The following is a 24090-nucleotide window of genomic DNA, read 5'->3' on the forward strand; positions in this document are numbered from 1 at the left end:
AATATACTAGTGTTTGTTATACAATGAAACCATGGGTGGTTTTAATTTTTATTCTTGATATTGTGCTATGTTTTCCGAATTCTACAAGGAGCGTGTTTTACTTTTATAAACAGAACCTTCAAAATCGCATTTGTTAAAGCATACTAACTTAGGAGTCTGATATATATCGAGCTGCAAGGGCTGCCATATATTAGCTGGGCAACATTAAGCAAATTAATTAACTGTTGGGTCCCAGATTTCTCCCCTATAAAATTGGCATATTGCCAACCTATTTTTCAAGCCACCATTTACTGGGCACTTACTATGTGTTGGGCACTATGCCAAGTGGCTTTCCCTCCACATATTATCATATATACTATGCATACTTACACTTCATATATGATTGATTTGATCCTCAAAATAAGGCATGGAGTAGGTGATAATATTCCTATTTTAGAGATACACAAACTGCAGCTCAGAAAAGTTAGGTAACATGCTCAGGTTCACCCAAATAGTAGGTGGAGTCAGGATTCAGACATAGATCTGACCATCTTTGGAAACCCAGCTCCAGGCCTCCAGCCTGGACTGCTCACAGTGGGAGTTTTGTTGTGAGGATAGAATGAGGTCATACAGATGGAGTGCCAAGCACAGTACCTGGCTCCAAACTCAGAGCCACTCCATCAAACGTTACTTTTCATTTCTCTGACACCTGAATGTTGGTAAATTGTGGCAAAACAAAACAGTGCACTCTCTGTCCCTGTCCTAAAAGAGGGAGTTGTAGAGCAGGTAGGGACAGACCAGAAAGGGGCTGGAAGGCTAGCTCTCTCAGGGAGGCATTCGGGGCTGTGACTGTGCATCCCATATGTTCCAGGGTACTTCTGTCGGAGATTTCCTCAGGACTTCATTGGACCCTACACTTAATTTGCAGCTCAGAATACAGTATAATCAGGCCAGGCATGGTGACTCATGCCTGTAATCGCAGCTGAGGTGGGAGGAACATGAGGTCAGGAGTTCAAGACCAGCCTGACCAACATGGTGAAACCCCATCTCTACTAAAAATACAAAAATTAGCTGGGTGTGGTGGCACGCACCTGTAATCTCAGTTACACAGGAGGCTGAGGCGGGAGAATCGCTTGAACCCGGGAGGCAGAGGTTGCAGTGAGCCGAGATCGGGCCATTGCATTCCAGCCTGGGTGACAGAGCAAAACTTTGTCTCAAAAAAGAGTAAATAAAAAATAAAAGAATACAGTAAAGACAGTATAGCATCCAACAAGGCATCACTCCCCAACTTCCACTTACCCCTGCCACCCCTTCCCCCTAGGAAACAAAGTGTGGGAGTTCCAGGACCATAAATTGGTTTTTCTTTTCCTGTTTTCCCTTTTCTTGGAGAAAAGGGGAATTTTAGGGGTCAAGTGGGACAAGGTACTGTGTGGAGAAGGAAAGGCTGACACCTTATGCCGAATAACACAGCTTGGGTAAGCAACACAGCTTGGCCTGCCCCAGAACTCCCTTCTGGATTCATCTCAAATGCCTCTTTCTCTTGGGTGCCAGCCTCAGGTGGATTCCAACCCCATTCCCTGTTCCCACCCCACAAACTTGTCGTGGCACTAACCACACTAGAATTGCTTGTTGGTTGTCTGTCTTCACTACTAGATAGTAAACTCCATGAGGGCAGGCCCCACGGTGTTCACCACTGTGTCTCTAGCACCTGGCTATGTACCTGGTACTCAGTAAACTGTGTAGATACTTGATGAATAGAGAAATGAGTGAATGAATAAATGGACAAACTCTCCATCAACTGTCATGCCTCAAGTGGACCCATAGCTGACCTGTTCTAGGCTAAGAACTTAGAAGATGTGGTCCCTTTCCTGGAGGCTTAAATTTTAATTTCTCCAACCTCATATAAATTGTAGGAAAACATGCCACAAGGGAAGTCCCTATTTATTCCAAACCTCATGCTCTTTATTTCACCAAAGTACTCAAAATGGAGGCCCTGAACCTCAGGGAGGGTCCCCAAGTTCATGGAATCCTGGCAGGAATTACAGGGCTCAAATGGTCTGAAGTCTAGTGTTCTCCTCCTAGCTCTGCCAGTTCTGTTGTATGACCTCTGGTGAGTGACTTCCCCCTCTGGGCCTTAGTTCTCTTCTCTGCAAAATGGGGATACAAAGGGAGAGGAGTGGTGGACCAAACCTTGTATGAAAAAAGGGGCAGTTGAGTGCATTTGACTATGTACTCTGTTGCATGCAACTGCACACAGTGTCCTCCTTCCTAAAGGCTTAGTGGCAGGGACAGAACTAGATGCAGAGTCTTAAGTAAACTGAGGGGGAGGGAAAACAGTGCCTACTTCTGTCTGTAAACAGCAAGGTCAGGATGTGTTGGCCCTTTGGTGAAAGGACAGGACAGGGGGTGGTGGGCTGGAGGGGTCCTTGCCACAATAAGACCCCTCCCAAACATGTCTGTGTGTCTTTGCCTCTAGGTTTGCAAAAGAAAAGACTCTAAAGCCCTGGGATCTTCATGCCATCACTAAGCATGATGCCCTGCTCCCCATTCAAAAGCAATACACCCCCTTCCCCTTCAGAGAGACAACCTAGGGAGAAATCGGTGGTGGGGGCGAGGATGGGGAGGCCTGGAGAAGCACTGATGGGCCAGGCTTCCCAGTAGGGCCCCATTTCAGGCTTCCTCAGAAAGTACAAGAGCATGAGCCTCCTGGTGCCCCTCCAGTGCTTTCTTCGGGAGCATAGTGGACTCAGTGGACATCTGCATCTATGCCCCAAGACTTCCTGGCTTCAGTCCAAGCAGGTGTCAGGTTCATCCTTCTCCCTAGGGCCCGGCAAACACCACTTCCGGCCCTCCTGCCTCTATCTGGGCTCTTCCTGCCTGGATCTCTATACCCACGCCTGCCCTTCCCTCTGCAGAGCTTTCTCCCTCCCTTCACAAGCCTTATTTCGTTCTCTCAGTCTCCATATCTATTTCTTTCTCCACTTCTTCCCTCCTCCCCTGCTTTTCTCCTCCTTGCCATCCCTCCCCAGCCCCATAATGAGTCTCCCCGCCCTCCTCCCTCTCAGGCTGCATCTCCTCCCTCCTTAGTGCTCACCCCTGCACCTCTTTCTTTGTATTCTTCTCACCCTCTCCCAGCCTCGCCAGCATCTCTCCTCCCCCGCCCAGCTTCGGCCTCCCCCAGCCTCCCCATCTTCAGCTCAGTCTCCTCCCCCTCGCTCCTCTCCCCTCCCCTCCGCCTCGCCCCACTCCTAGCCCGCTTGCCAGGATTTCTCTCCTCCCTGGGGGTCTCAGTGCTTCTCCTTCTCCTCGCTGCCTGCCTCCTCCCTCACCGCAGGGTTAGCAGACACCCATCCTTTTCTGCTTGGGGACCCCCCACCACCACCCGCATCACTGCCACTGTCTCTTCTTCACTGTATCCTCCTCTACCCACCCTCTTTTCTCTTCTCTTCTCCCTGCCCCTTTAAATCCGCCTGGCCCAGCCTCCCCCGTGATGCTGGGATGGAGCAAACATTGATTTGTGCTGGGATGGAATCGGAATTTTGATTTATTTTTCCTCTCCCAACCATAAGAAGAAAAAAATAATAAAAACACCCCCTCTTGATAGCCCCCTCCCCCTTTGCATCCAGCTCCCAGCTCTTCTTCCCTATCTCCATCCAAGGCAGATTTTTTCCCCAACACTATTCTCATCTTCCCCCACCCCTGCCACTACCTCGCCCCCCCACCCAGCCTGCTCCTCCAGCTGGGGAGAGAGGGGACTCTCTCCGGACTCCCCCACCTTTCCTCTCTGGGTTGGAGCAGTCTCTCCGGAAGGGGAGGGGGCTTGGCTTGTCCGGGCGAGGTGGGAGTGGAGGTATCCTGCCATGGATGCTGTGCCGGGGAGGCAGCCTGAGCCCCAGCCCACATGGTGAGTAACCTGCCCCCTCCCTTCTGCCTGTCTGCCCGTCTCCACCCTGGCCTTTCCCCTGCAGAGCTTCCCCTGGGCCCCATCCATTGCCCCCGACAAACCGTCTGCCCACCTTGGTCAGATCTCCCCGCTACATTTTCTACCCCCACCCCCATCCCTTTGCCAGAGACGCCGAAGAACCGGGGCTGAGGGGTCCTGACAGCAGCCAGGGAAGCTGGTGGCCTACGATTCTGCCCACCCCCCTCTCAGGACCCCCAAACTGCCATCCACACTCGACACTTCGGGGTTCTAGGTTGGAGAATTGGGACTGCCGCTTGGGGTTGGGGCCCCAAGTCCTCGGAGGGGACCGCTCCACAAAGAGAGAAATCGGGGAAGCCCCCATACACCTAAAGCTTGGGAGCTGCTGGAAGATGCTGCCGAGGCAGGGGGTGGATTGGGGGGCGGTGCTGATGCCCCAGAGCCACTGGGCCAGGGAGCGGCGGGCCAAGAGGAGGGGCCTCTCTCGCCACTTGCCCCCCTCCCTCTTTCTCCGCAGCCACTCAGGATGAGGGTCCGGCCCTGCCTGCCCGCGCTGGGGCCCCCCCGCCTGGCCCCAGTCTAACTGCCCCCGCCCCCAAGGCCTCGCCCGGCTCCAAGGCCCCCAGCCGGCTCTCCAGCCCCAGGATGCGCTGAGCCGCTGGGGGGCTGAGGCCGCGCCAACTACATGCATGTCCCCCGGGGGCAAGTTCGACTTTGACGACGGGGGCTGCTACGTGGGGGGCTGGGAGGCGGGGCGGGCACATGGCTACGGCGTGTGCACGGGCCCCGGCGCCCAGGGCGAGTACAGCGGCTGCTGGGCACACGGCTTCGAGTCACTGGGCGTCTTCACGGGGCCCGGCGGACACAGCTACCAGGGCCACTGGCAGCAGGGCAAGCGCGAAGGGCTGGGCGTGGAGCGCAAGAGCCGCTGGACGTACCGCGGCGAGTGGCTGGGCGGGCTGAAGGGGCGCAGCGGCGTGTGGGAGAGCGTGTCCGGCCTGCGCTACGCCGGGCTCTGGAAGGACGGTTTCCAGGACGGCTACGGCACAGAGACCTACTCCGACGGAGGTGCGGGGCCCGGCCCACCAGTGTCTGTCTGCTCGTCCGCTTGCGCCTTCCCCAGCCTCGCGCCTTCGCCCGCCATTTGCGCCCCTGCACCCATCCATCTGTCCCCCACACCATTCTCCATCGATGTGACCCCTAGCCCTCAATTTCTGCTCTCTCCCACCATGATCATGCTTTCCTCATTTGTCTGTCTCCTGCTCGCTTCTCCCTCACCCCTCGCCCCTTCCCTGTCTGCCTGTTCTCATACCTCCCTCTCTACCTACCTGTCCCTAACACCTCTGCTCTCCGTCGGCGTGCCCCTCAGAGTCCTGTTTGCCTATCTAAACATCCCCGCTAGCCTGTCCTTCGCACACCTGCCGGGCACTCCCCGTTTCCCCTGTCTACCCGCACTGCCAAAATCCACGTAGGGCTCCTGCTACCTGCCCGTCTTCACTCTGCTCTTCCACACTTTCCGGCCCAGCCTGGCTTGTTCCCGGCTTCCAGTGCCCTTCCCCGACTTCCACGCTAAGTGCCTCTACCTCTCCCGCCTGACGCTTGGGCTTCCAGGAGTGCCTGGGACTTGGGGTGCAAGGAGCCCAGCGGTACGTCCTGACTTTCTCCCACCCCTCCGCCGCCCGCAGGCACCTACCAGGGCCAGTGGCAGGCCGGGAAGCGCCACGGCTACGGGGTGCGCCAGAGTGTGCCCTACCATCAGGCGGCGCTGCTGCGCTCACCCCGCCGCACCTCCCTGGACTCGGGCCATAGCGACCCCCCGACGCCACCCCCGCCCCTGCCCCTGCCCGGCGACGAGGGAGGCAGCCCCGCCTCGGGCTCCCGGGGCGGCTTCGTGCTGGCTGGGCCCGGGGACGCCGACGGCGCGTCCTCCCGAAAGCGCACCCCGGCGGCCGGCGGATTCTTTCGCCGCTCGCTGCTGCTCAGCGGGCTCCGGGCGGGCGGGCGTCGCAGCTCCCTGGGCAGCAAGCGAGGCTCCCTGCGCAGCGAGGTGAGCAGCGAGGTGGGCAGCACCGGACCGCCCGGCTCGGAGGCCAGCGGGCCCCCGGCCGCAGCGCCGCCCGCCCTCATCGAAGGCTCGGCCACAGAGGTGTACGCGGGCGAGTGGCGCGCAGACCGGCGCAGCGGCTTCGGTGTGAGCCAGCGCTCCAACGGGCTGCGCTACGAAGGCGAGTGGCTGGGCAACCGGCGGCACGGCTACGGGCGCACCACCCGCCCCGACGGCTCCCGCGAGGAGGGCAAGTACAAGCGCAACCGGCTGGTGCACGGCGGGCGCGTCCGCAGCCTCCTGCCTCTGGCCCTTCGGCGGGGCAAAGTTAAGGAGAAGGTGGACAGGGCTGTCGAGGGCGCCCGTCGCGCCGTGAGCGCTGCCCGTCAGCGCCAGGAGATCGCCGCTGCCAGGTGGGCATCCAGTTTAGAGGCCACGGTTGGGCTTAGGGGGGAGGTGAGGAGTGCACTGGGGACCGGGAAGGGAGGTGTGCCTAAGGGAGGACCAAGACCCAAGGCCTAGGGCTTTGTGTGAAATAGCAGGCCTAAGGCCAGGCAGTTGTAGTCCTGGGCATTCTCGGTGTTTATATTTGAGGCTACAGGTGGATGTGGGTGTAACTGTGGGTGGCTGGGTATTTGAGGGAGGTGGTGTAAGACTGTACATGTGTCTTGTTGTCTTTTGTGTGAAGATGTGTGTCTATGGAATCCATTGTTGTGTGTGGGAGTAGCAAGGAACCTGTTTTGTGCAGCCCCAGAAATCTCTTGGAACTCAAACATGTCCCTAGTCTTCCTCTTCTTTCAGCTGATCCAGCCTCCAGGCCTCAGGCTGGGAGCATCAGCCCTGTGTGGAATAAGGACTGTCCCTTCCTAACCACTTCCCAGCCTGACACCATTTCAGCCTTGGGCCTTTGGGAAGTCTAATTTGTACAGCTGACCTATCCACCTGAAAAGATAGTCTCTCCCAGTCTTGTCTCCCTTGCCTTCTTTTACGCAACTGATCAGAGACTTGAGGGGAGGAGGCTTCCCTGTAAATGAAACTTTTCTGTAAATCAAATTGCATTTCCTTGCATCAGGAACCTTGCTATCTAAAGCAGTGCTGTCTAACAGGAATATAATGCAAGCCAAATAGGTAGTTTTAAATCTCCTAGAACCACACTAAAAAATAAAAAGAAGCCAGGCATTGTGGCACACACCTGTAGTCCCAGCTACTTGAGAGGCAGGAGGATCACTTGAGCCCATCAAGACCAGCCTGGGCAACATAGCAAGACCCTGTCTCTAAAAAATAAAAAACTGAAAAAACAAAGGAATAAAAAAATAAGCAGGCAAGATTAATTTCAATAATATTTTAATTTAAACCAATATATCCAAAACATTATCATTGCAACTGGTATCCAATATAAAATTATTAAGGCATTTTACGAATTCCTGTTGAATTAAGTTTTTGAAATCTGCAGCTCCCTGGGCAGCAAATGAGGCTCCCTGCACAGCGAGGAGGGCAGCACAGGACCACCCCTTAAATTTTACACTTAAATCACATCATTTCCATTCAGACTAGACACATTTCAAATGCTTAGTAGCCGCATATGGTTTGTAACTACTGAATTAGATAGAACAGATCTAACAGAAGGCTTGGCATGGTAGCTCACACCTGTAATCCCAGCACTTTGAGAAGTCAAGGCAGGGAGATCACCTGAGGTCAGGAGTTTGAGACCAGCCTGGCCAACATGGTGAAACCCTGTCTCTACTAAAAATACAAAAATTAGCTGGGTGTGGTGGCGGGTGCCTGTAATCCCAAGTACTTGGGAGGCTGAGGCAGGAGAATCACTTGAACCCAGGATGCGGAGGTTGCAGTGATCACGCCACTGCACTTCAGCCTGGGCAACAAGAGCAAAATTCTGTCTCAAAAAAAAAAAAATCTAAAAGAAGTCCAAAATCCACTTGTAATGAGATTCATATTCCCCTTATTTATACAACTCACATATTTGAATTTTTACATATTGGATTTTCTTTTAAAGGGATGGGGGATTTCATTTAAATTTGAGACTTTTTCAATAGGTCAGAGATCAGGATATGTCCAAATATGCTTAAATGAGTTTGTATAACAGGTGACAGAGTGTGTGTGTGAGAGAGAGAGAGAGGAAGAGAGAGAATGTGTGTGTGTGTGTGTGTGTGTGTGTGTGTGTGTGTAAGAGAGGGAGAATATAAACATGCCAAATGCAGAGTAGATGTTTGAGCCAGAGAATGTACATCTATAGATGTGTCTGGGAGTCTGGATGTTAGAGTCCAGGGCCTTAAGCCAGGGAAGGGGGAAGGCAGAGCACCAGGGAACATTTTAGGCTAGATAGGGTGGAGACATGTGCAGGAACAACTGATCTCAGTAACTAGAGGATCAGGCAGTGGGAGGAGGTTGGTTGGTCTCCCCAGCAACAGGCCTGGCAATCCTGATTGGCTGCTAGCTGCCATGGAAACAGCAGAGCCTCAGCAGCAGGTGCCTTTGCCAGGTAGCCTGAGCCTGCCCTGAGTCTGATGCTGGAGCACAGACTAAGTCTACTGCATAGGACTTGATCATCCATACTCTTCATACACAAAAACAGGCCTCATCAGTGCACTAGTTTCAGGCCACCAAAATAACTCAGTAAGACCCAAGACCACAATCCCCATGCTCACGGCTCTACAGGTGCCCTTGACAGCCCTGTCCACCTTCTCCTTGACTTTGCCCCACTGAAAGGCCAGAGGCAGGTGACTGCATATGTGTCTGTTGTGCACCCTGAGACCAGCTCAGTTTCAGGACAGGGCTAGTCATATCGAGTCTGAAAGTCCTAAGACAGAAGAACCACAATATCTGAGATCCCTCCAAGCAGCCTCTAAAGATCTTTGACCCACGAGGTTTGAGGAGAAGGGGCTAATCATAGCTCCCAAAAACATAAATAACCGACTATGGACTAAGAATATGGACGGTAAATATCACCATCATTTTCCCCACCCTCATACCAGACTGCTTTCCTAAGCCAGAGAGAACAGACTTGTGGCCAGAGACAGTCATGGGGTGTGATCCATTCAAGCCCATGGCAAGCTCATCTGACTGCCTCTGTCCTGGCTCCTTTGTGTCCCACCCTCAGAATTACAGAACTTATTTGAGGATGACTAGGCATCTATGATTGACAGCAGAGGGTGAAAGGGAAGAGAAAACTGAGGAAGCATCTGACATCAGAGGGAGAACTGAGAAACCACAGTGGGAAAGAACTGATCAGACTCCCAGGCTGCCTGCACCTAAGGAGCAGGGAAGGTGGGAGGGGGCTGTGGAAAGGAGACTAAGGGTTTAGCCAAAAGTGTAGTCACAATGATGAGAAAGCATGCATATTAGCAGGGAGAGGGGATGGGATCGTTACCCAAAGGGGAGACCCACACTTATTCCAGTTCCAGAGCTCAGAAAAGCATGAGTCGGAACAGTGGGGTGGTAGCAGAGACACAGGGTGGGAGGGGACAATGTGATAACAAAAGAGGCCAAAGGAAAGCAAGATAGGACATTCTCAAGCCAGGAAATCTGCACTGGTAGAGATAGGATTAATAATAAGGAGAAGTAGTGGTAGAAAGGGAAAGAGAGGCAGAGACTGTTAACATGAGGGAGACGGTGGATCCAAACAAGGGGGCGGGGCAGGGGCGAAGCTGCTAGGAGGGCAGGATCGAGGTACAGGACCCCGTACTGGACCCCACAGAGAGGCTGTGACCCCAGCTGGGGTGAGACGGGTTGGTAACAACAGGAGGTGCCGACTGCAAAGAGGGTGATAGGTATAGCTCGTAAGCACCAAGCAGGACTGCAGGAGATGTGCTAAAAGAGTGAGGTCTCAACTGTCACTGGGAAGGGGGCAGGACAGGAATGGAATGACAAAGTTCCAGGAGGGCCCAGCCCTTGCAGCTGGAAGAAGAAGTGTTACTACAGGACGTAGCAGTAGAAAGGTGTGAGAGGAGCAGGAGGGTGTGATGATGGCAAACGTTGCCCAGGTCAGAGGGAGGAAACCAAACCGGAGCTGCTCTGGCCTGCCAGGAAGGGGAACAGCTGGCAGACTGTGGGGAAGGGTGAAGACTCCAGAAGAGAGCTCTTCTCAGAAGGATGTGATATAGAGGGGACAGGGGCAGCCAGACACGGTGACTCACACCTGTAATCCCAGCACTTAGAGAGGACAAGGCGGGTGGATTGCCTGAGGTCAGGAGTTTGAGACCAGCCTGGCCAACATGGTGAAACCTCATCTCTACTAAAAATACAAAAATTAGCCGGGTTTGGCAGCAGGCACCTGTAATCCCAGCTACTCGGGAGGCTGAGGCAGGAGAATCTCTTGAACCCTGGAAGCAGAGATTGCAGTGAGTCAAGATTGTGCCATTGCACTCCAGCTTGGGTGACAAGAGTGAGACTTTGCCTCAAAAAAAAAAAAAAAAGAGGGGACAGGGACTAGGGGACAGGGATTGGGGGCTGGAGCATCTGAGCAGGGGCTATTTTGAAGTGGGGGAAGGTCTGCTAAGTCCCCATCTAGTCCCTGTCTCTGGATCTAACAGGGCAGCAGACGCCATCCTAAAGGCAGTGGCAGCCAGCAGTGTCGCTGAGAAGGCTGTGGAGGCAGCTCGAATGGCCAAACTGATAGCCCAGGACCTGCAGCCCATGCTAGAGGCCCCAGGTGAGGCATGGGCAGCCGAGGGAGGGAAGTGGGGCCCCTGGGGAGCTAGAGAGGCTCAGGTGTGGGAAAACAGATGAGAAGCCCTGCAAGGGAACAGGGGATGGAAAAAACAAGGAATGAGGGTGCAAGGAACACAGGGTGTGGCCAGACCCGGTTGTCTGGGGAATGGGACTGGAAATGTATGCAGTAGGATAATGGGGGGTTTGGGGTCTGGCGGTGAGAGGTTATGAGCCTGGGGATTCCAAAGTCCTGGGAAGTACCCAGTCAAGGATAAAGCTGCAGCCACTCCAGCCCAAGGCCAGTCAGGCCCCTCTGATTCTTAGCTATCCCTACCCAGGCCGCAGACCCAGGCAGGACTCAGAAGGTTCTGACACGGAGCCCCTGGATGAGGACAGCCCTGGGGTGTATGAGAATGGACTGACCCCCTCAGAGGGATCCCCTGAACTGCCCAGCAGTCCTGCCTCCTCCCGCCAACCCTGGCGACCCCCTGCCTGCCGAAGCCCACTGCCTCCTGGAGGGGACCAGGGTCCCTTCTCCAGCCCCAAAGCTTGGCCTGAGGAATGGGGGGGGCCAGGTGAGCAGGCAGAGGAACTAGCTGGTTATGAGGCTGAGGATGAGGCTGGGATGCAGGGGCCAGGGCCCAGAGACGGTTCCCCGCTCCTCGGAGGCTGCAGTGACAGTTCAGGAAGTCTTCGAGAGGAGGAGGGGGAGGATGAAGAGCCCCTGCCCCCACTGAGGGCCCCAGCAGGCACGGAGCCTGAGCCCATCGCCATGCTGGTCCTGAGGGGCTCATCTTCGAGGGGTCCTGATGCTGGGTGCCTGACAGAAGAGCTCGGGGAGCCCGCTGCAACCGAGAGGCCAGCCCAGCCGGTGAGATTCTCTGTTCCTGCTATGTGCCCTTTTCTCCCCAAAGCCTTGCCTCCCACCCTTTCCAGACCTGTCTGATCCCCAGGGGGCTTTTATCTCGACTTGGCTTCCCCTGCCTGGCCAGTCTTGGACCATATCCCACCTCGAAAAAAGAAAAAAAAAAAAAAAAAAAAGAGTGTTCGAGCTGGAAGGAACCTTACACACCTGTGAGCCCGACACCCTCATTTGACAGATGGGGAAACTGAGGCCCAGAGCACTTAATTAACTTGCCCAGGGTTATAAACTTAATAATTAATGGGAGAGCCAAAACATTTTTCCCCGTTCTCCTTCCATATCATTTCCAGCTCTCAGTTTCCTACTCCACCCCCACCCCCACCTCCGCACTTTCTCTCTTTGGTGCCCAGAAATAAAAAAGGAAAAGATTGTTCCCTCCCTACCCTGACTCTCCCTCCCTCTCCTGGGAAGAAGTTGAAATAGGGAAGAAGGCCGAAAACCAGGAGAGGTGGAGTTTCCCCAGAACCCTCTACTCTGATTGGGCTCCAAGCCTTCTGTTTCCTAGCAACCACATCCTCACCCCTTCATCTCTCTGCCTTACTGCAGTACTGGCTGCTGCTGCCAATGTCTGCTACTAAGGCCAGGCACCTCCTGCCTGGGACACATGATATGCTGATGGGAGGGGACTGGGGGGGAGGAGAAGGAAGGCTGTCCCTGTATTGAGGGTGCCAGAGGAAAGGTGGGACCCTGCCTGGGAGAACAGGGGGTTTTGCAATCCAAAACAAATGTTGCTGATACCCGCCCCCCCAGCTCCAGGCTCTGAAGGGAGGTGCCTGAGACCCTTCAGCTCTGCCACCTCAGCCAGGGCAGGAAGGTGGGCCCTGTCCTCAGAGACTGAGTTGGCTTCCCTTTCTGTCTCTCTAGGGAGCTGCCAACCCCCTGGTGGTGGGAGCCGTGGCCCTCCTGGACCTCAGCCTGGCATTCCTGTTCTCCCAGCTCCTCACCTGAGGCTACTTCCTGGCCTGGTTCTGGCTTTGGTTGCCTGCCTCTTCACCCCTTTGACCTGCCTTTTTTCTCTTTTCCTCTTCTTGGCTGTGTTTTCTCCTATCTTTCTTTCTCTTCTTCCTTTCTTTTCTGTCCCCTCTTTTTTTCTCTCTCTCTTGCTTTTTCTTTCCCTCTCTTCTTTCAGATTATCTCATTTCTTCTGGATCTGTGTCTGTATTCCTCACTCCCTTTCCCATCCCAACCCTTTCTTTCTCTAGATTGTTTACATATGAAGGGCTTTTCTCTCTCAGAGTTGCTGTCTTCTCTGAGACACACAAATCTAAGTCAGACCATTGCCCCACGCCCTCCCCACCTTTTCTTTAGACCTCAACTTCGCTGCGGGTGGGGGTTTGGTATCCTAAGGAGACTCCTGAAAGCTGAATGGAGAGGAGGAAGAAAATGCAAAAGATGTGACTGAATGCCGGGCAAGGCACTGGCTGAGCTGCAGTGGCTCCCTGGCCTGAGGGGCCTGGTGTCCCTCTGAGGCCTAGTAAAAAAGCTGCAGGAGATGCAGCCTCCACCTCTAATCTTGGAGGCTATTATCTCACCTCCAAGCACTGAGCTGGGTTCCTGCCCAATTCCATCCTTCCCTGAGGGAGAGAAGGGAAGTGAAAAGTAGAATAACTCCCTAGCATCTCCCTCTTTCTCTCCTCATCAAGCCAGCCCCTCCTCCAGCCCTCTATGGTGGCATGCCATGCCAAGAGCAACATATAAAGGAACAGAGAATATACAATGCAGTCAGGTCCACCCTGCCCAGACTCTGCCACTGACTTCTCCCACCCTTCTCTTTCCCCTCACTCCAATAGTTTATTTGGTTGGTCTGGACTCACTTGTGGCCTTTGATTAAATTCCTAAGGGGCCTGAAGAAGACATTTCTACTGCAGAGGGTTAGAGGCACTTGAGCAAGGCCCCCACACCCCAACTCTAGGAGTTGGGGTTGGGGGAAGCACTTCTGGGGGATAGGACCAGACAAGATAACAGGAGCTCACAAGGAAGCAGAAGCTGTGACAAGTTTAGTAGTCTCAAAATGGGTTATGTCCCTTCCCCGCTCACATCAGAATCTTGTGAAATGGGAAAACAACAGAAGGAGGGGATCAAAGAAAGCTGATCTCACACGCTACCCAGGCAGGGCAGAGGTGGGAGTCAAACCCGGGTGACAGGTGGGTGGAGAGCCCTGTTTGAGGTTGTGGCTGATCCTTCCCTGGTATTAGCTTTTCCCCTGGGAGCAGGAAGCCCTAGGAAGAGGGGACTGTAGGGTCCCCAGGGAATCTTTCCTCCCTCCCCTGCATGAGGCAGAGGCAAGCTGCCTGCCAACCCCCTCCCTCAAGGAATGGCCTTGCCCGGGAATGCCCACCACACATAACCTCTTCTTTTTTTCTAGTCAAACTCTGTTTATTCCTTGGCTTGCCTCCCTCCTTCCTCCCCTCTCAACCTTTACTTCTGATTTCTATTTCATGGAATTTGGGATTGAAGTTAAACTACAACAGTGCCGCCAACACCAAGTCTTGCAGGAAAAAAATACAAAGAAATTTAACAAAAAAAAAAATATATTAATAAAAAAGTTCAAAAAAGGGGGGGGACTGTCATCTCCTTTTGGGTGCGATGGCTTCGAATCCAAGCTGAGGCCCTCCGGGTGGTGAGGACGTGCGAGGAGGCCTCTTGGGAGAACTCCAGAACTATCGTGGTGTCTCTCCGCCCCTCTGCGATAAGAGATCCTTCCCCTTAACTCTAAAGCCTGAGGCCCGAGGTCAGAGGATTCTGGAAGACTGCAGTCGGCCCAGGAGGGCGGGGTCCCGTGGTGGAGGCGGGGAGAGGGAAGGACCGCACTGAGCACCAACCCCAGCTCGGCCCCGTACCAGGAAGCGCTGGGGGGCAGAGGAGCGGAGTTGAGACCGAAGCCAGGTGAGGGTGGCGTCCTGGGGAAGGCAGGCTGTCGCTGCCGCTGCCTGAGATGGGAATTGGGGGAGGAAGCTTGCGGAAGAAACAGCGGAGGGCCGTGGAAAGAAAGCAATCGGCTGAGTTAGGGATGGGGTACCAGGTAGGGGAGGAAACCCGGGAGAGATAGGTGGGGCTCCGGCGCATGCTCAATAGGAACGAGCGCGGCTGGGGTGGGGACGCATGCGTAGTGGGCTTCTCGGGCGGTGGGGTGGGCGCGGAATTTGGAGACCCACTTGGGGAAAGGTAAAATGCGGGCGCGATTTTAGGGTACCTGAGGGACCCGGGCTCTTAGGGTCTTGACACAGGACAGGCCTGGGCCGAAAGCCCAGGCACGCCCGGCCAGAGAGAGTTTCTCCACTCCTGGGCTTTGCTCGTCAGGATGGTGGTGCCGTCGCTGAAGCTTCAGGACCTCATCGAAGAGATTCGCGGGGCCAGGACTCAGGCCCAGGAGCGGGAGGTGATCCAAAAGGAGTGCGCCCACATTCGGGCGTCCTTCCGCGACGGGGACCCAATGCTCAGGCACCAGCAGCTGGCCAAACTGCTCTACGTCCACATGTTGGGCTACCCCGCCCACTTTGGACAGGTATCGGCCAAGAATACTTCCCTTCTGAGCTTGATGAAGGCCAGTGGGGCAGTCTCAGACGCCCTCACCTGTTTAAGCCCTGTTTTTGTTTATTTATTTGTTTGTTTGTTTGTTTTTTTATTCATTGTACAGTTTTTTAGTCTCACAGCCTGCACTGCAAACCTCTTTCCCCATTGCTACCCCTACTGGTCATGATCTGGCCTGAGCCCTTCATTCTCTGGCCAGCCTTGTTTAGGGCAGGCACCTCCTCCACTCCTCTCCCCTCCCATCCTCCTCAACTCCTAGTTCCTCCTACCCACTAACACCTGAATCTCCTAAGCTTCTCCTCTTTTTGAAGAGACAGTGATGAGATATGATGCCCCACAGGTTAATCTGGTTTTAAAGAGGAAGATGGAACAGGGATGTGAGTGTCTCTGATTTCACCCCACCTCTTCCTGGTCTGCCCCCTTCTCCATAGATGGAGTGCCTGAAACTGATCGCCTCCTCCAGATTCACAGACAAGAGGGTGGGCTACCTGGGGGCCATGCTTCTATTGGATGAGAGGCACGATGCCCACCTGCTCATTACCAACAGCATCAAGAAGTGAGAGGGTTCTGGCAATCACTTGGAATCAGGGAGATGGGAGAGTGGGGACCTTGGAAATCCCAGGGAACTGACTGTTGTGGGTATTGAAAAGGACTGAATTTCTCAGAGGCCTGACTGACCGTCCTCCCAAACCCTGCAGTGACCTGAGCCAGGGGATTCAGCCAGTACAAGGCCTGGCCCTGTGCACTTTGAGTACCATGGGCTCTGCTGAGATGTGCCGAGACCTGGCCACAGAGGTGGAGAAACTGCTTCTGCAGCCCAGCCCCTACGTGCGCAAGAAGGTGAGATGGTGGGACTCTTGGCACTTGCTCCTCCAAATACTGCCCACTGTGTGCCATATAGTAGAGGTGTAGGGGTCCATCCCCTCTGACCTGTCTGAGGGCCCTGACCTCTGCAGGCTATTCTGACTGCCGTGCACATGATCCGGAAGGTCCCCGAACTCTCCAACGTCTTCCTCCCACCCTGTGCCAAACTGCTTCACGAGCGCCACCATGGTAAGGCTGTGGGGCTCCCCATCCTTTGCTTCAGATCTGTGGACAAAAGAATTGAAAATTGGACGGGGACACCAGCCTATAGGAGAAGGGTAGCACACATACACAGGCACACACGCAGTAGACTCTTGCCCCTAGCCCCACCATTCACTTCCCCGACCCTGACCCCAGGCATCCTGCTGGGCACCGTCACGCTGATCACGGAGCTCTGCGAACGAAGCCCTGAAGCCCTCAGGCACTTCCGAAAGGTGGGCTGGTGAAAGGGCAGGCCCTGGGCCTGGAAGAGAGGGTCAGCGGGGAAGGAGTGGGACTGTAGCTGGAGAGGATTAGGAAGAATGCCCAAAGTCATGCCCTCCCTCCAGGTGGTACCCCAGCTGGCACAGATCCTCCAGACTCTGGTGACAACGGGATACTCCACAGAACACAGCATATCTGGAGTCAACGACCCCTTCCTGCAGGTGGGGTGACTTTTCACTGCTGTATCCCTGGAACAGAGGCCGTAGCAGTAAGACCATGGCCAGTGGTCTCCTGCCAGAGGACACTAGTTCTGTCAGTGTCCTGGGCAGCAGAGTAGCAGGCACAGAATTGCCCAGGTCATCCCAGGACCTGTGAGGGAAGAGGAGATGCCTAAAAGTCAGAAAATACAGTCTGGTAACAATTTTTTTTTTAAGCCTGTCCTAAACTCCCCTGGCCTCACATACCTCTGTTCCCCTCCCAGGACCAAGGGACCTGTGGAGGTGAGGGGCAGGGAGGCTCTAGGGAGTGAGCCGGACCCTCACAGTGCTCTCCTCCATGTTGGAGTTTTCTCTTCAGCCCCGTGACTCCTTATCCTATGAACTCCTCTACCTTTCAACTTTCAACTCAACCTCAGGTCCAGATACTTCATCTGCTTCGGATCCTGGGCCGGAACCATGAGGAGAGCAGTGAGACCATGAATGACTTGCTGGCCCAGGTGGGGGCTGGGAAGAGGGCACTGGTTAGCTGTGTTGCTTAGAGACTCCACCAGCCCTGGGCACCCATCACATGACTCCTCACTGCAGTGGCCATATAATCGCCGCTCCATCTCCTCTAGACAGTGAACTCCATGAAGAAGGGACACAGTCTGTTTTAGTGCTATTGCCCCAGAGCCCAGGCTGGCTCTGGCACATAGTGGAGGCTCAGGGAACTTTGTTGGATGGTCGAAGGATGGACAGATGACATGGTGAAGACCTTCAAGAGACGTGAGGATTAGTTGGACTTGTTGGCATGTGCCTGTAGTCCCAGCTACTCAGGAGGCTGAGACAGGAGGATCACCTGAGCCTGGGAGGTCAAGGCTGCAGTGAGCTGATTATGCCATTGCACTCCAGCCTGGGCGACAGAGTGAGACCCTGTCTCAGAAAAACAGAGACCTGGCCAGGCATGGTGGCTCATGCTTGTAATCCCAGCACTTTGGGAGGCTGAGGCGGGTGGATCACAAGGTCAGGAGATCGAGAACGTCCTGGTTAACATGGTGAAAACGTATCTCTACTAAAAATACAAAAGATTAGCTGGGTCATGGTTGTGTGCGCCTGTAGTCCCAGCTACTCGGGAGGCTGAGGCAGGAGAATCGCTTGAACCCAGGAGGCAGAGGTTGCAGTGAGCCGAGATCGCGCCCACTGCACTGCAGCCTGGGCAACAGAGCGAGACTTATTCTCAAAAACAAAAACAAAAACAAAAACAAAAAACGGAGACCTGAGGAGGGCCCTGAGCAGATACATCTCCTCTCTCATCCACTCAGGTGGCCACTAACACAGACACCAGCCGAAATGCAGGGAATGCGGTTCTGTTTGAGACAGTACTCACCATCATGGACATCCGCTCCACAGCTGGCCTACGGGTATTATTTCTTATGCCTCTCCCACCAGGGCCCCACCCACCACCTCACCCACACAGATCCTGCTTGCTGGTTTCTTCCTCCTAGCCCCATCATCCTGTGCCAGTGTGTTCCCACTCCTCAGTGGATGAGCAGGTTGCTCTTTTCCTGGCTAACCCCAATTTCTGCCTCTCATAGGTTCTAGCTGTCAACATTCTTGGCCGTTTCCTACACAACAGTGACAGGAACATTAGGTAATAGTCCCAACTGTCTACTTAGGCTGTGCCACTGATCCCCTGGCCCTCTGTCCTTCCTTCAAAGCCTCCTGATCCATTTCTCCCTACCCCTATAGCCAGGACAGGACGGGGGGTGGGGGCTGATGGCCATGGCGTGATAGAGCCTCCCCCATCCTGACCAGGTATGTAGCCCTGACGTCACTGCTTCGGCTAGTGCAGTCTGATCACAGTGCTGTGCAGCGGCATCGGCCCACTGTGGTGGAATGTCTACAGGAAACTGATGCCTCCCTTAGCCGGTGAGCAGTAAGGGGACAGGAGGGCAGGGCAGAGGTTCCCAGTGCCTGGTGGCTAAGCCCCAAGCCAGCTTAGAGCAGCTGAAGTAAGGGGGACAGATTCCTGGGGAAGGGGATGGCCTGAGGCATGGATCAGGTTGACCTGGGCTACCTGCATAGAAACCTCTTTCTCCTGCCAGGAGGGCCCTGGAACTAAGCCTGGCTCTGGTAAATGGCTCCAATGTGCGAGCCATGATGCAAGAGCTGCAGGCCTTTCTGGAGTCCTGCCCTCCTGACCTACGGGCTGACTGTGCCTCAGGCATCCTGCTGGCTGCAGAGAGGTGAGGTGTCCAGGAGTCGAAGAGGGTAGAATCTGAGGGGGTCAGTACCAGAACTGATGAGCCATATGTCCCCTAGATTTGCTCCAACCAAACGCTGGCACATAGACACCATCCTGCATGTGCTGACAACGGTGAGGCAGGGGCCAAGGAGCTGGGCAGGAGCAGTCAGGATTCACCACACTGACTTGGCCATGTCCACACCTTCCAGGCGGGCACCCATGTGCGGGATGATGCAGTTGCCAACCTGACTCAGCTGATTGGGGGGGCCCAGGAGCTACATGCCTACTCTGTGCGCCGCCTCTACAATGCCCTGGCAGAAGACATCTCCCAGGTACCATTCCCACCTACCCAGGCCCAGGGCTGCCCCACCATTCCCTTGCCCATCCTGGGCCACCTCCTCCCTACACTAGATTCCAATTTTTCTCTCAAGTTGATAGCTACCTACATAGTGCAGAAGACATCCAAGCACAGAGCCCTGTCTTTAATAACATCTGGGCTTTTGTCCTGACTCTGATACCTCCTGGCTGTGTAACTACAGATGACTATGCTCCATGTACCCTGACTGCCTCTTAGAGCTGCCTTGAGATTAAAACTCTTGTGTTTATGAGGTTTTATTATTACTTTGAATGCTGAATGAATTAACAGATGCCAGCTAGTATCTATATCCCCCTTTTTCATCTTAAGTAGGGTGGGCAGAAAGCATCCACCCCTTCCACAAGGGAGCAACCCTCTTACATTTACATCCTGTGTGGTTTGACCATGTAGTTCTGATGCTTGGCCACCAGAGGGCAGTGGGAGCCAGGTAACAAACTTCCCTTTCCCCACCCCTCCAACCCCCACCATCTCTGCACTGCCTAAAGGGATGTTGCCAGGTCTGGACGTGAGGAGGGCACCTCAGACACTGGCCCAGCAGTGTTTCTTTCTTTCTCTCGCTCTCTCTCTTTTTTTTTCTTTAATAGAGATGGGGTCTTGCTATGTTGCCCAGGCTGGTCTTGAACTCCTGGTCTCAAGCGATCCTCCCGCCTCAGCGTCCCAGAGTGCTGGGATTACAGGCGTGAGCCACCGTGCCCGGCCAGCCCAGCAGTTTCTTATCCCATGTAGCAACCACTGGTGCAGGTGGCAGCCTGGTGCATTGGGGAGTATGGGGACCTCCTGCTGGAGGGGAACTTCGAGGAGATTGAGCCCCTTCAGGTGAGACCTTATTGGGGGTACTGAGGAGGGACTCATCAAGGGGCAGAACTTGCACCAGAGTCACTAACTATCCATGTCTGAAGGTGGAAGAAGAGGAAGTGCTGGCATTGCTGGAAAAGGTGCTGCAGTCCCATATGTCCCTGCCAGCCACCCGAGGATATGCCCTCACAGCCCTCATGAAGCTCAGCACCCGCCTCCGTGGGGACAACAAGTAAAGAAGGGGTCCCAGCCTCTTGAGAGATGGCCTTTCATTGGGCCCACCCATTTCTGAGTTTCTTTCCAGCCATACATATCCAGCCCTCCCTACCCTAGCCCTTAGGTTCTTGTTTTTGAGCCAAATCTGGGTATTTCCCTGCGCCATGGGCCTTTCCTTCCTGCCACATCCTGCAGTGGCACACTGCCATTGCCACTTACACACTACACTGGCACAGCCGCATCCGCCAGGTGGTGTCCATCTACGGGAGCTGCTTGGACATGGAGCTGCAGCAGCGGGCTGTGGAGTATGACACACTCTTCCGGAAGTACGACCACATGAGGTGCGTCCAGCAGGTGCTGCAGTGTAGGACCTAAACCCCTGCCCAATCCCAAATGCCCTTTTCTAGGTATGAGGGCCTCATCCTTACCTGTGTTCTTCCACATCCATGGTGAGAGCTTCCCACCCACTGTTAATTGAAGCTGGCTTCCAACCCTCCTTGCTCATCTGAAAATCAGCAACAACGTGTCATTTTAGGAAATCAGAAGGCCACTTCTGAGCCATATGCCCTGAGCCATATGCCCAGGGCTCTCCATGTTCCTAGTCCTCATCCTAGATGCCTCTTGTGAAAGACCCAGAGACCACACAGAGGCACACTTGCATTCCATCCTCTCAGGGCTGCCATCCTGGAAAAAATGCCTCTTGTGGAGCGAGGTGGCCCTCAGGTTGATGAGGAAGCAAAGGAAAGGAAAGAAGCAGCCCAGCTTTCAGAAGTAGCCCCAGCACCCACAGAGTCCCAGGTGAGGAGGCTGGAAGCCCCAGGGTAGGAAGACAGCTGAGCTTCCATACCTAACCCTGCCCCTTCTGTCCCTTTCCCCAGGCCTCACAGCTCCTGGATCTGCTAGATCTCCTGGATGGGGCTTCTGGGAATGCCCAGCATCCTCCCCTTCTGGACCCCTCTCCAGGAGGTGCCCTGGTACACCTGCTTGACCTTCCCTGTGCACCTCCACCCCCAGGTAAGCCTAAGCAAAGGGGATATGTCTTAGAGAAGGTATGTGGAAATGTGCTGCTTCTCCTCCTAAGCCAAGGGCTGAGGCTTATGGGCCCTGTTTCCTCCTGTGTGTCCCCCATCCCATCTCCATCTCAGGTGGTTAAATAATGAAGTCAATCATGGTCACCCATGTCTTCCCTTTATTCCAGACTTCTTCCCCTGGCCTGCAGGGCCCTGCTTCCTCCCCAGCCCTTCTTATACCACTTTCCCACTACCCACTCACTGCCCCCCTCTCAGCTCCTCACACCCTCCCACCCTTGGCATTTCATGTTCTTTTATACATGGAGTGTTCTTTCCCCAGCACATCAAATGACCGGCTCCTTCTCTCTTCAGGCTTCAGCTAAAATGTCAGATGCCTTCCCTTACCACTCTTATTTAAGTTAGTTCTTCCCAGTTATTCTGGCATGACTTATTTCCTTCATAGCATCTATTGTGGTCTGTAATTATCTTGCTTATTTTTTTTTTTCTTTTTTTTTTTTTTTTTCTGAGATGGAGTCTTACTGTGTCACCCAGGCTGGAGTGCAGTGGCATGATCTCGGCTCACTGCAACCTCCACCTCTTGTGTCCAAGCTATTCTCGTTATCTCAGCCTCCCAAGTAGCTGGAACTACAGGCGGGAGCCACCAGGCCCGGCTAATTTTTTGTATTTTTAGTAGAGACGGGGTTTTGCCATGTTAGCCAGGCTGGTCTCAAACTCCTGACCTCAGGTGATCCACCTGCCTCACCCTCCCAAAGTTCTGGGATTACAGGCGTGAGCCACTGGGACTGGCCCTTGTTTCCCTCCCCCATTATAGTAAGCTCCAGCCTTATCTTCTTGTCTACTTTGTCACTAGCCTCTAAAGCAGTGCAGGGCCAATACGTGTTCCCTCAGTTTTTGTTAAATGAATGGACAAACCTGTTTTCTCAAACCAGCACACTGAACTGCCTGTCTCCTTACTCCAGCTCCCATCCCAGATCTGAAAGTGTTTGAGCGTGAGGGAGTACAGCTGAATCTGTCTTTCATTCGATCCCCCGAAAACCCTGCTTTGCTGTTAATCATCATCACTGCCACGAACTCCTCAGAGAGTGATGTCACCCATTTCATCTGCCAGGCTGCTGTGCCCAAGGTTTGTAAAGATCCGGGTTTAGAGGTGGCCTGGGGACTCCAGGAGAAAAGGCCACTCAGTGGAGGTGGGTGGGTGGCAGTGTGAGAATGGGAGTGAGTCATCTGGCTACCAGCTTGGGGAGTTACAGGAAAAGGGTGTGCAGCCACTGGGTGTGGAGGGGCTGCCTGAGCCCCACCTACTACCATACTGTGTTCTGCTAAACTCCTGTGTTCAGAGTCTCCAGCTGCAGCTGCAGGCCCCCAGTGGGAACACAGTTCCAGCTCGGGGTGGCCTTCCTATCACTCAGCTCTTCAGAATCCTCAATCCTAACAAGGTGAGCTTCAGGAGCCCCCCCCCCCGCCAAGACAAGACCCAGGGATAGGAAAAGCTGTGGGTGCTAATCCTGGTCCCTGCTCTCTAATTCCTAGGCCCCCCTGCGGCTAAAGCTGCGCCTCACCTACAACCACTTTGGCCAGTCGGTGCAGGAGATCTTTGAGGTGAACAACTTGCCTGTGGAATCGTGGCAGTAACTATCTTCACTCACAGCCTGAAATTCTCCTGTGTCCCCAACCCCAGGGGGCCCCAGCAGTTTGGAACCTACCCCTGAGGGCTACCAGCAGGTGGCACTCTGGCTTTGCACTGCAAAAACTGGGGACCAGCCCCGTTCTCCCACAAATAAAGCCCAATAAAGCTTGAGAGGGGAGGAAAGCCATATTTGGGTATATTTGAAGTAGAAAATGTGCATGAATAACAGCAAGGGAAGAGCCTTCTTACATAGGAGGTATGCATCTGGGTGGGGGTTGGTTCTTTCTACCCCTCTCCAGGTCAGGGAACAAATTTGCCCCTAAACTTCCAGAGGAGGAACTCTACCCTCTGGGCCATAGCTGGGCACAGTGGCAAAATCAGATTTGAATTTCTAGAGTTCTAACAGGGATTTCCAACCATTTCCTCAACTTGCTTCTATTTCCCAAACCCCAAGGCAGGGAAATCCCTGCTGCCTCCCCTCATCTCTAACTCAGCTGTAAGGCGGTTTAGGAGCCGCTGGCAGAATCAATGGCATCGACCAAGGGAGGGGGGTGGCAAGGGATTTTCCTGTGCTTAACTACTGATCACGGCTAAGTGGAAATCCTATAAACACGAGCGGAAATCAATGGAGGCTGCTTAGCGGCCAGGGGAGAGGGGCGGCCCACAGATTGCATCTGACGGATGAGGGAGAGGAAGCAGCCAGGGAGGGCTCAAGAAAGAGTAGCTTAGAGTTGGAGAAAGAAACAGGCAGAGCTGGAGAGAGAGGAGTCGAGGAGTCACTGTCAGAAGGGACGCTGAGGGGAGAGGCACAGTGGGCCCAGGAGTGGACCCCGTTAGACCCAGAGTTCCTTCCCCTTCTATGAAGTAACACCCCTAGCCCAAGCTGTTGTCAGGATGTCCAGTCCCCTGCGGCCTCTCTCTGGAGCTGTTCACTTCTAGCAGGCGCTGATAGTCTTGAGGCCGGAAACGCTGTAGGTACACAATCAGCTTGGACAGTGCTGTCTCCTGTGCTGGCACACCTACAGGTGAAAGAACAACAAGGAGAGAAATGGACAGAGCCACAAGCACTTTCCATTTGACTCTGCTCCCTGCCCACCTAGCCAGGACCCCATGGATGTTTCCAAGGCCACACTGGGGTTCTGAATGTCACCCACCCTGCTTCTATAACCCACCAGTCCACTCCCTGCCTGCCTGTGGAAGTGGGACCTAAAAGAGCAACTTCAGGCAAGAGTGGGACTAGGAAGCCACAC

The 24090-nt window shown here is 54.2% G+C and overlaps 3 protein-coding genes and 1 long non-coding RNA gene across 12 annotated transcripts in view; 2 read left to right on the forward strand and 2 right to left on the reverse strand.

Annotated features, from left to right (window-relative positions):
• Window positions 1-1382: 1382 nt before the first annotated feature.
• On the forward strand, window positions 1383-14093 carry JPH4 (junctophilin 4). Its single transcript, XM_012467286.3, has 8 exons — window positions 1383-1454; window positions 2456-3883; window positions 4050-4175; window positions 4419-4969; window positions 5587-6358; window positions 10496-10614; window positions 10952-11484; window positions 12400-14093. Exons 4-8 carry the CDS (start codon window positions 4591-4593, stop codon window positions 12481-12483), a joined length of 1887 nt encoding a protein of 628 aa, XP_012322709.1. The 5' UTR covers window positions 1383-1454; window positions 2456-3883; window positions 4050-4175; window positions 4419-4590; the 3' UTR covers window positions 12484-14093.
• Window positions 13885-17806, reverse strand: LOC135274229 (uncharacterized). Its single transcript, XR_010342027.1, has 3 exons — window positions 16283-17806; window positions 14729-16155; window positions 13885-14384 (listed from the first exon to the last, which is right to left on the reverse strand). It is a non-coding gene; the product is annotated as an uncharacterized LOC135274229 (long non-coding RNA).
• On the forward strand, window positions 14194-23027 carry AP1G2 (adaptor related protein complex 1 subunit gamma 2). 5 transcript variants are annotated; one of them, XM_012467264.3, is made up of 22 exons: window positions 14194-14421; window positions 14836-15040; window positions 15498-15622; window positions 15765-15906; window positions 16023-16119; window positions 16288-16364; window positions 16479-16574; window positions 16988-17068; window positions 17873-17971; window positions 18146-18201; window positions 18366-18479; window positions 18656-18796; window positions 18873-18927; window positions 19005-19127; window positions 19898-19987; window positions 20071-20198; window positions 20419-20523; window positions 20857-20980; window positions 21061-21196; window positions 22173-22336; window positions 22551-22649; window positions 22744-23027. In XM_012467264.3, the coding sequence occupies exons 2-22, from the start codon at window positions 14837-14839 to the stop codon at window positions 22843-22845; spliced, it is 2358 nt and encodes a 785-aa protein (XP_012322687.2). In that variant the 5' UTR covers window positions 14194-14421; window position 14836; the 3' UTR covers window positions 22846-23027. The 5 variants fall into 5 exon arrangements, with proteins under 5 accessions (XP_012322687.2, XP_012322651.2, XP_064230813.1 ...); XM_012467228.3 differs by having other exon boundaries at window positions 16023-16364; XM_064374743.1 differs by lacking the exon at window positions 16988-17068.
• The window catches only part of THTPA (thiamine triphosphatase), a 48923-nt gene continuing 47852 nt past the window's right edge, over window positions 23020-24090 (reverse strand). For all 5 annotated transcript variants that reach the window (XM_064374745.1, XM_064374746.1, XM_012467317.3 and 2 more), the window contains one exon: window positions 23020-23859. In XM_064374745.1, the coding sequence (XP_064230815.1) occupies window positions 23714-23859 (146 nt within the window). In that variant the 3' untranslated portion in view covers window positions 23020-23713. The remainder of the gene's footprint in view (window positions 23860-24090) is intronic.

The sequence above is a fragment of the Aotus nancymaae genome, unplaced genomic scaffold, assembly GCF_030222135.1.
Source record: "Aotus nancymaae isolate 86718 unplaced genomic scaffold, 86718_ANA_hifiasm-v0.15.2.pri h1tg000011l, whole genome shotgun sequence".
NCBI lineage: Eukaryota > Metazoa > Chordata > Mammalia > Primates > Aotidae > Aotus > Aotus nancymaae.

Excerpts from the sequence above, each read along its gene's own strand:
- JPH4 (XM_012467286.3), top strand. The coding sequence starts at position 4,591 with ATGTCCCCCGGGGGCAAGTTCGACTTTGACGACGGGGGCTGCTACGTG. Across the intron at positions 6,359-10,495 it reads CAGGAGATCGCCGCTGCCAG|GGCAGCAGACGCCATCCTAA; the intron begins GTGGGCATCCAG and ends TGGATCTAACAG. Across the intron at positions 11,485-12,399 it reads CCGAGAGGCCAGCCCAGCCG|GGAGCTGCCAACCCCCTGGT; the intron begins GTGAGATTCTCT and ends CTGTCTCTCTAG.
- AP1G2 (XM_012467228.3), top strand. The coding sequence starts at position 14,837 with ATGGTGGTGCCGTCGCTGAAGCTTCAGGACCTCATCGAAGAGATTCGC. Across the intron at positions 15,041-15,497 it reads ACCCCGCCCACTTTGGACAG|ATGGAGTGCCTGAAACTGAT; the intron begins GTATCGGCCAAG and ends CCTTCTCCATAG. Across the intron at positions 16,575-16,987 it reads TCAACGACCCCTTCCTGCAG|GTCCAGATACTTCATCTGCT; the intron begins GTGGGGTGACTT and ends ACTCAACCTCAG.